This window comes from Schistocerca gregaria, chromosome 1 (assembly GCF_023897955.1).
Source record: "Schistocerca gregaria isolate iqSchGreg1 chromosome 1, iqSchGreg1.2, whole genome shotgun sequence".
NCBI lineage: Eukaryota > Metazoa > Arthropoda > Insecta > Orthoptera > Acrididae > Schistocerca > Schistocerca gregaria.
This window is the reverse complement of record NC_064920.1, coordinates 589,419,441-589,429,970: the sequence shown is the minus strand read 5'-3', so window position 1 is coordinate 589,429,970 and position 10,530 is coordinate 589,419,441. Positions and strand designations below refer to the sequence as shown.

Sequence of the window (10,530 nt, the reverse complement as noted above, 5' to 3'; positions counted from 1 at the left end):
AGCGCCGATATTTAAGGAAATGCTGCGTTATGCATGGTTTGCTTCCAAATTATCGTCTGAAAGAGAGATTTCTGAAAATGTTAACGAGGTTTGTTTTTCCACGGGAAACCTCAAAAGACCTTGCGTATGCGGAAACATAGCATTTATTGAATGGAACTGGTGCCGTTTAACTTTATGTATTCCAAGTTTTTACGAAAAATACCTCCCTGAAACTTGTACTTGTAATGTCGAAAGCGACGATTAATTGTGCATCTTTCGAGAGCCGTCTGTGCCGGTCAAAGCTTGGAGGTAACAAGACGTTTCGGGCTCCCTCCAGGTATAAGGGATATCTCAAATCACGGACAAGCATACATATTTAGTATCACTTTATGCGTTTGGTCGTTTACTAGTCGATAGTTATAAATATTACATTATTCGTGATACTAAAAATTTGTAGACTGATAAATAACATTGTAAATTGAATAAAAGTTCATCCGATTACACATATTTTCCCATTATATCAATTGTAATATAAATAGTAAAGAAAATGACTGTGTTAGAAATAAAAAAACTGACGAACTGGACTCGATCCAGCGATTATGTGGCTTGAACGCTAAACACGCGGTTGCCGCCGCCTCATGGTAAAAATGGCCATGCTCAGGTATATATTCGACGACCGAAATTATGTTGCGATTTTCTCAATAACGATTGAGAAGTACCCGCTACTGCTCACACATTTTGTTGTCCTCATGAAGTACTATGAGTGTACGAAGTTTGCAGTAAATCCGAGTTCCGACGTCGTGGTCTCCCCTTGTGAGTCAGGAGTGTACTGAAAATATTAAATTTGGACCTAGACAGCTGGAAAACTATGAACTGGTCACATGAGTTCCGATTTCAATTGGTAAAAGGCGATGATAGATTTCAACTGTAGCGCATACCCCACGAAGCCTTGGACTCAAGTTGTCAACAAGGCACTGTGCAAGTTTGCTGGTGGCTCCAAGATGGTGTGGGCTGCGTTTATGTGGAATGGACTGGGTCCTCCACTCCAACAGAATCGATCATTGCTTGGAAATGGCTATTTGGAGACCATTTGCAGACATTCAACAATGGGATTTTTATGGATGACAGTGCACCTTTGTCATCTAGCCACAGTTGTTTGCGGTTGGTTTGAAGAACATTCTGAACAATTCGAGGGACACGAATCCCATTGAACATTTATGGGACATAATAGAGAGGTCAGCTTCCGCACAAAACACGGTATCTCTAACACTTACGTAAGTATGAACGGCTGGAGAGGCAGCATGGCTCCATATTTCTGCACGGGACTTTCAGCGACTTGTTCAGTCCATGCCACGTCGAGCGGCTACACTACATCGTGCAAATGGAGGTTCGACACGATATTAGGAGGTACCCGATGACTGTTGCCTTCAGGGAAAACTGGCCGCAGCGGTATTCCACGATTTCGGCAGCGGGGAACTACCCCGTCTTGCAGCGTGAGGTCTGAATTTGGCGAGCGGAAGTTGGCAGCCCCGCAGCAGCGGTTGCGCGCAACTCCTTTTAACAGGCGGCAGTGGCGGGCCGGCCCGCTGTCAGTGGGCGGCGCGAGGCAGCGGCGACGGAGCTCCGCCATCGGCGATGGCTGGCGAGGCGCGGGCCGCCGATGCTGACGGCGACGAGTGAGTAATTACAAGCACCTAGCTGGTAGAAATAACTAAGCCGTTGTCAATCTCATACAGATCCTTCTGGGTCATTATCTGCGGAGGGGCTGGATCAACATATTGCATTTCTAACGGAGGCAGAAGACGTGTTGAAGAATTCACTCCCCATCTTCCCAGAGGAAGGCTGCTGCAACACGGCCAAAACATCTGTTATTGCAGTATTTTAAGTATTTTATAAGATGATGCGGCAGTGCACACAGAAAAATTTTAGTGAAAAAGTAACTGGCTGTGTTGTTCAAAAAATGTGAGTGAAATCTTATGGGACGTAACTGCTAAGGTCATCAGTCCCTAAGCTTACACACTACTTAACCTAAATTATCTTAGGGACAAACACGCACACCCATGCCCGAGGGAGGACTCGAACTGGCTGTACTCAAGGGCGGTTTAGGACCGCGCGAGCGGTAGCATTAATTAAATGAGAGCCAATACGTACTCTTACATTGTAATAGATTATAATACGCATAATATGTGAAGGTAACGTCCATTAAAACTGTGTTTCACTAATTTAAGCCTAACAGAAGCCATAATCGTTGACTGAAATGCTATCCGAGGAAATAATCAACATTACTCATGACACTAAAACTACCCGTCGTAGTCGACTATTATTTAGCTCCATTCACATAGCAAGAAAAACGTTTACTAACATTAAGACTCTCCAACGTAAAACTGAAATAAAATTTTTGCACTAGTTCCTACTTAGGACGTATTAGTGACGAGAGTGATCTTACCCTTGCTTCCAGTAAATGCAAAGGTAAGCAGCTGCTCAAGATTTTTAGCGTCGCTAGTATTATCGGCAAGCAGACCTGTCATTTGCCCGCGGTTGCAGCAGCTAACTTGTGCAGAATGTCTCAGAATTGATTTCTTGTTTCAGCTCACACTAAAGAGGTAAATGTGTCGCATTATTCACTGATAAGGATTATAATTTGAGACACAACAGAATTTCTCGACACTCTTCGTAGTTCTGCGCCAAACAATAAAACATGGCGAGAGACCGTTTGGTGAGAGTATATCGATTTTTTTCCAAAGATTTGTTAAAAATATATAAGAAAGCATCTCGCTCGACTACTACTGCACATCATAACATAGTGTAAAAGAACCTGTAAATAAAAATGTAAACGTCGTGTGACTAGCTCCTCCCGTCCGGTAGACCATTCACCGGGTGCGTCTTTCGAGTTGACGCCACTTCGGCGACTTGGGCGTATATGGGGATGAAATGATCATGATTATGACAACACAACACCCAGCGCCTGAGAGGAGAAAGTCTCTGACCCAGCCGGGAATCCAACCCGGGCCCTTAGGATTGACATTCTGTCACGCTGACGATTCAGTTACCGGGGGCGGACACCTGTAAGTAAAATTCTTGTACCAATGCGTAATACTTGGAATTTGTTTTAATAAAGTAAAGTTTATTCTTCTAATATTCGGAATTACACACAATTTTATATCAATCAGGTATTACTTCCATTACTTTGAAAATACTGCCCAACCGTACACAGATAATCCTAAAAAATCAATGTTTTTAATTCAAAACCGCTAGCGATTAAATTTTATCCCGTAAAAATAGGTAGAGCGATGCAGGTAGCCAATGCGGTGTCCGTAACATGTGCTGTGTGGATAAATCGTCTCTTCTTCACCAGAAACTTTACATATTTTGTGGTTAGACGCACGTACTCACAACGACAGAGATTATTCAGCAACTTTCTCTTCCATTGTTTTCTTCGTATTTTGTCTAAGACGAGCGGTTAATAAGCCTATTTTTTCATCATTACTTTTCCCCGTTCCGCACGTGCACGCAAATGGAGAGGAAGCGACCTTTAACGAAACACTATTCCCTCTATCAGGCTCTATAGAGTTCCAACACCAGTTTAGTTGCGATATTTGGCATCGATACCAACACACAAAATGGTGTAAAAACCTGTATAATATCGGAACGGAAGTACAAAATGGTGTAAAAACCTGTATAATATCGGAGCAAAAGTATCAATTCTGACATCATAGCAAAGTAATATGTTACGAATATTTTTGTTAATAATATGATTTCTTCGGCTGCAATATTTTATTCTTTTGGTTTAATTCGACGTGTTGCGAAGTTACAACTTTATTCTCAAAGACTACAATAACATTTTTTGGCGCGACGTCTGCTTCAGTTTATAGGCTTCAGTTGGGCGCGAAATGTTAATCTTCTGCATTGGTGAAAAATTTTCCACATTTGCATTTACACTTTAAATAATACAACTTCGTGGTTAACTGAAACTAAAAATTGAAGCAGATGTAACGACAAAAAAAGTCTGTGTAGTCTTTGAGACTGGAATTGAATCTCTGGATCGCGTTGGACTGAATCGGCAAAATAAAATATTGAGTCTGAAGAAAACGTTAAGTTGAAACTGTCTTTAACAAAATGTCTTTTAATCTAGTATTTATTGGATACATATCGTTAAGCTTTCTTGGACGCAAAAGCACTAATTTAGAACACAAGATGAAATATGGAAATTATGCTACGTTTTTATAAACCTACTTGAATATAAAATCAAACACAAACGTAAGGATCAAAGGACAAATATTGCAATTGCATAAAAAGTATAGCACTCGACGACAGTTTTATGCTACCTGTACGTTGCATTGTTACAGTGAATCATTACAGACAAAACCATTCATTTATAACATGCTTTAATAAGACATAAGAACGGATTTTGAATACAAGGCAAAATACGGGTCTCTTGTATATTTTCGTGCACCAACTCGAGTGTTAAATTATTCCTAGATGACTTTTATGGCGTAGTGCGAGCATACTTAATCTTTCTGGTATACACTGCTGAAATCTAACATATTTCTAATAAACTGTATACTATGCAATGTAATTTTTACTACTGTACTTGTCTTTACTGCGTGCTATGTAAATACTGATTAAATTTTTATTCTCATTAAATTAATAGCAAGAGGTTATTGTTTTTCCCAACACCATTCGATATTTCCGATACAAATACTCTTATATTTGTACGATACTATGTTATTATCGAATGTTTGTTATTGATACCGACGCCATTTGTCTAGAAACAAAAGCATCGGTAGTTATTTAAGTCAGTAATATCGGAGTATCCCTACTGTAGAGTCGTCTCAAGAACTTATTGTTACTAAATTTCCTAGAGAGATTCTAAATCTCGCTTACCAATTCCTAGGATGATTAGGCTCGATGATGACTTGAAAAGGACCATACGCCCGATATATTAACCCAGTAACAAAACTGTCTGAGCGACGTGCCGCAGTGATCAGTTTGCGAAAAAAGTAAAAGATACGATGCACAAAAGAACAAATCAATATCGCTGACGACAGACTGTTGTCGCGTATTCGATGATAGTCGAACCACAAACCTCATGATGGTCCTCGAGGAACAGAAGTCTCAAAGAACAGACGTGTCTCTCAGTCAGCCCGGTTTCACGAAAAATCACGTAAAACACGGCTTGGTTTGTTCATAAATCCAGATGGATAATAAACCGAGGCGGCACGCCACGTGGTTAAATTTAAACATTCATTGTTACACGGTATTGCTAGCGTACATTACACGTTTCCAATCGATCTGTACCCATATCGTAATGCGGGGCAACGGAGATACGGTCAAAAATACATTTACTCTACAGAAAGGTGCACTAGAAATATTGTGTAAAATCGATTACATAATATGTTACAGAAGCCTCTTGAGAGACATTGGGGTTAGGCTCAATTGTCAATAAATTTGTTTTTAATAATGAGGAGACTCTAGGATCAACAGTGAAACTCACAGCCACAACAGTACAGTTTGGCGCACGAAAAGCCAGCCCCCAGTACAGACTGCTAGCCAATTAAGCAAGAACCGTTGCCCACCACGAGCAGATACAACAGCAAACAGACAAACATGTAAGAACTAGATAGTAAAGAAATAACAAATAACCTAATGCAGAGGTCTATATTTATTGAATTGATCTTGTCTTTTACATTGCATTAGGTGCTGAAAATGACCTCCTTTTACTTCAATACACTTTTGCGAGGGCCCTAATATGTGAATATACACTTTGCGCAACTCTGTCTCATCCGTTTTCAAAATTTCATTACTGTACTAATTTTGTTATTCAGGTCTTCTAACGTTACTGAGTTATTTGCATACACATTTCCTTTAGATTGTCCCACAGATAGAAGTGAAAAGTGGTTAGGTACCGCGAACAAGCGGCCAAACTCCTTTACTGACAGTCGTTTCTTCTGTGAATCTTTCATGAATTCGAAAGATTGACTCGATTGAAGTGTGACAGATCGCCCCATCCACTATACGTGCGTTCACGGAGGGTCAATGTGCGTAAAATTCCACTAAGATTCACATACACACAGCAGTGCTTACTGTGGTTTCAAAAAATATGGCGCCATCAATTTGACTTGCTGACACGGCACACCACGTTTCCCTTTTTTTCACCGCGAAGAGGTTCCTCATTAATAGTATAGGGATTGTTTGTTGACCAGTATCTGCTGTTCTGGGAATTCACATGTCCTTTCAGATGGAAACAGGCTTCATCACTCATAAGATTCAGCAGCGGATCCAACATTCCACACTCAGTTGTTTGACATAGCCAAATACAGTAATTCACACGTTTTACCTTATCTTCCTCCTTCGGTTCGTGGACTCATGTAATTTTGTAGGACTCTATCCCTATATGGTGTAAAGCACATTGACAATACCCCCGAAAAGTTCACGTGTTGCGATAATTTACGTATCGACTTCTTTGGCTTATTCGTGCTCGGATATCCGTGATCACAGCAGGTGTACGAAAAGACAGGGCTAGATTCCTTTTTGCGTTTGCAACTGTCCCTTTAGTACGCCACTTTAGTACTAAATCCTGTATACTATCCATTGCTGGTATGGAAACGCCAGGAACCTTCTTTGCAAAAATGTTCCGCTATTCCTTAAATGAACCGGTAGAGACATACTCCTCCAATACTGTGATTCTTTCTTGAAGAGGATAGATCTCGCAGAGATTTTTAATTAACAGGAGATAACCAAGTCACAACGGCTTTCGTACTGTCAACACGAACGACGACAGTTGCGGAGGAGGGGGGGGGGGGGGGGGATAATGAGCAGTTTAGTACTCAGCGCCAGTTTTTCGTGCGGCACTTTGTGGAAGCAAAAAAGTAAATTCCACTGACAGATATAGATCAGGAAAATAGGAAATACCTAAATATTCAAAAGAATAGTACCTTATTAGTCACGCCTGTAATTTATTAGCGCATATCAAACGGAAGCTAACATTAACGTTCATATTAAACGGGTTTCAAGTTTTCCAGTAAAGATGCCGCTGTTAGTGTTCTCTGGAACTAATAAAGTTCCATACATACAAGTACTTTGTATGAAGTAGAAAATGAAAACAGCGGCTAAGAGTAGGATAAACAGATTTGTTTGATAGTAGCTGCTTATATGTGGGATTTACGGAATACGATGTGTGAATGAATGAATCATCTCTTTTTCCGGTTTTTCCGACGTGCATCATCACAGTCATGTAAGCGGTTTCCGTGTTTGGCCCTTACTGTATGTGTTCAACGGATATTTGTTTCTTTATAGCTTCAGAAATGTGCTGGGTTTTCATATTTCGTAATAAGCCCAACTCATTCTTGAGACGTAAATATATTTACTGCCTCCGGTAGAATATAATTTTTATGCACTGTACAGGCATGTTCTGTAAGTATTTCCTATTGTCTGTGCGCCTTTCGACGATATAGTGAAGTATGACAAGCCCTGAACTTGGACATTGTTGCGACTTTGAATGAATTCCTAACAAAACTAGTGGGACAATGAATGTAAAACTAGTAGCGGCTCCGGGGCAGAGTATTAACAAATCAGCTTTTTTTTTAAGCTAACTATGGCTTCTTTTTAATACCATTTAGCTGTCAGATGAGTGATTTAGCTGAGGTCCGGAAGTACGTGTTTCTTTCACAATCATTTGGTTTCTTTACTAAATTTTTTTCCTGACTATGGGAAAGTCCTCCCCCCATGAACCATGGACCTCGCCGTTGGTGGGGAGGCTTGCGTGCCTCAGCGATACTGATAGCCGTACCGTAGGTGCAACCACAACGGAGGGTTATCTGTTGAGAGATCAGACAAACGTGTGGTTCGTGAAGAGGGGCAGCAGCCTTTTCAGTAGTTGCACGGGCAATAGTCTGGATGATTGATGATCTAGCCTTGTAACAATAACCAAACGTCCTTGCTGTGCTGGTACTGCGAACGGCTGAAAGCAAGGGGAAACTACAGCCGTAATCTTTCCCAAGGGCATGCAGCTTTACTGTATGATTAAATTATGATGGCGTCCTCTTGGGTAAAATATTGCGGAGATAAAATAGTCCCCCATTCGGATCTCCGGGCGGGGATTATTCAAGAGGATGTCGTTATCAGGAGAAAGAAAACTGGCGTTCTACGGATCGGAGCGTGGAATGTCAGATCCCTTAATCGGGCAGGTAGGTTAGAAAATTTAAAAAGGGAAATGGATAGGTTAACGTTAGATATAGTGTGAATTAGTGAAGATCGATGGCAGGAGGAACAAGACCTCTGGTCAGGTGACTACAGGGTTATAAACACAAAATCAAATAGGGGTAATGTAGGAGTAGGTTTAATAATGAATAGGAAAATAGGAATGCGGGTAAGCTACTACAAACAGCATAGTGAACGCATTATTGTGGCCAAGATAGATACGAAGCCCACACCTACTACAGTAGTACAAGTTTATATGCCAACTAGCTCTGCAGATGACGAAGAAACTGAAGAAATGTATGATGAAATAAAAGAAATTATTCAGATAGTGAAGGGAGACGAAAATTTAATAGTCATGGGTGACTGGAATTCGGTAGTAGGAAAAGGGAGAGAAGGAAACGTAGTAGGTGAATATGGATTGGGGCAAAGAAATGAAAGAGGAAGCCGCCTGGTAGAATTTTGCACAGAGCACAACTTAATCATAGCTAACAATTGGTTCAAGAACCATAAAAGAAAACTGTATACATGGAAGAAGCCTGGAGATACTGACAGGTTTCAGATAGATTATATAATGGTAAGACAGAGATTTAGGAACCAGGTTTTAAATTGTAACACATTTCCAGGGGCAGATGTGGACTCTGACCACAATCTATTGGTTATGACCTGTAGATTAAAACTAAAGAAACTCCAAAAAGGTGGGAATTTAAGGAGATGGGACCTGGATAAACTAAAAGAACCAGAGGTTGTACAGAGTTTCAGGGAGAGCATAAGGGAGCAATTGACAGGAATGGGGGAAAGAAATACGGTAGAAGAAGAATGGGTAGCTTTGAGGGATGAAGTAGTGAAGGCAGCAAAGGATCAAGTAGCTTAAAAGACGAAAGCTAGTGCAAAATGGCTAAGCAGGGATGGCTAGCGGACAAATGTAGGGATGTGGAGACGTATCTCACTAGGGGTAAGATAGATACTGCCTACAGGAAAATTAAAGAGACCTTTGGAGATAAGAGAACCACTTGTATGAACATCAAGAGCTCAGATGGAAACCCAGTTCTAAGCAAAGAAGGGAAAGCAGAAAGGTGGAAGTAGTATATAGAGGGTCTATACAAGGGTCATGTTCTTGAGAACAATATTATGGAAATAGAAAAAGAGGTAGAAGAAGATGAAATGGGAGATATGATACTACATGATGTGTTTGACAGAGCACAGACCTAAGTTGAAACAAGGCTCCGGGAGTAGACAACATTCCGTTAGAACTACTGATAGCCTTGGAAGAGCCAGTCCTGACAAATCTCTACCATCCAGTGAGCAAGGTGTATGAGACAGGTGAAATACCCTCAGACTTCAAGAAGAATATAATAATTCCAATCCCAAATAAAGCAGGGGTTGACAGATGTGAAAATTACCGAACTATCAGTTTAATAAGTCACAGCTGAAAATACTAACGCGAATTCTTTACAGACGAATGGAAAAACTAGTAGAAGCCGACCTCGGGGAAGATCAGTTTGGATTCCGTAGAAATGTTGAAACACGTGAGGCAATACTGTCCCTACGACTTATCTTAGAAGGGCAAACATACGTTTCTAGCATTTGTAGACTTAGAGAAAGCTTTTGACAATGTTGATTGGAATACTCTCTTTCAAATTCTGAAGGTAGCAGGGGTAAAGTACAGGGAGCGAAAGGCTATCTAAAATTTGTACAGAAAACAGATGGCAGTCATAAGAGTCGAAGGACATGAAAGGGAAGCAGTGATTGGGAAGGGAGTGAGACAGGGTTGTAGTCTCTCCCCGATGTTATTCAATCTGTATATTGGGCAAGCAATGAAGGAAACAAAAGAAAAATTCGGAGTAGGTATTAAAATCCATAGAGAAGAAGTAAAAATGTTGAGGTTCGCTGATGACATCGTAATTCTGTCAGTGACAGCAAAGGACTTGGAAGAGCAGTTGAACGGAATGGATAGTGTCTTGAAAGGAGGATATAAGATGAACATCAGCAAAAGCAAAAGAGGATAATGGAATGTAGTCGAATTAGGTCGGGTGATGCTGAGGGAATTAGATTAGGAAATGAGACACTTTAAGTAATAAAGGAGTTTTGCTATTTGGGGAGCAAAATAACTGATGGTGGTCGAAGTAGAGAGGATATAAAATATAGACTGGCAGTGGCAAGGAAATCGTTTCTGAAGAAGAGAAATTTGTTAACATCGAGTATAGATTTAAGTGTCAGGAAGTCATTTCTGAAAGTATTTGTATGGAGTGTAGACATGTATGGAAGTGAAACATGGACGATAACTACTTTGGACAAGAAGAGAACAGAAGCTTTCGAAATGTGGTGCTACAGAAGAATGCTGAAGATTAGATG

The 10,530-nt window shown here is 40.6% G+C and overlaps 1 protein-coding gene across 4 annotated transcripts in view; it reads left to right on the top strand.

Annotated features, from left to right (window-relative positions):
* Positions 1–1,538: 1,538 nt before the first annotated feature.
* The window catches only part of LOC126357498 (protein SERAC1), a 144,288-nt gene continuing 135,296 nt past the window's right edge, over positions 1,539–10,530 (top strand). For 2 of the 4 annotated variants that reach the window (XM_050007465.1, XM_050007463.1), the window contains exon 1: positions 1,569–1,655. In XM_050007465.1, the coding sequence (XP_049863422.1) occupies positions 1,615–1,655 (41 nt within the window). In that variant the 5' untranslated portion in view covers positions 1,569–1,614. Of the gene's footprint in view, positions 1,656–10,530 lie in introns of all 4 variants that reach the window. The other 2 variants (XM_050007464.1, XM_050007462.1) reach the window with 2 other exon arrangements.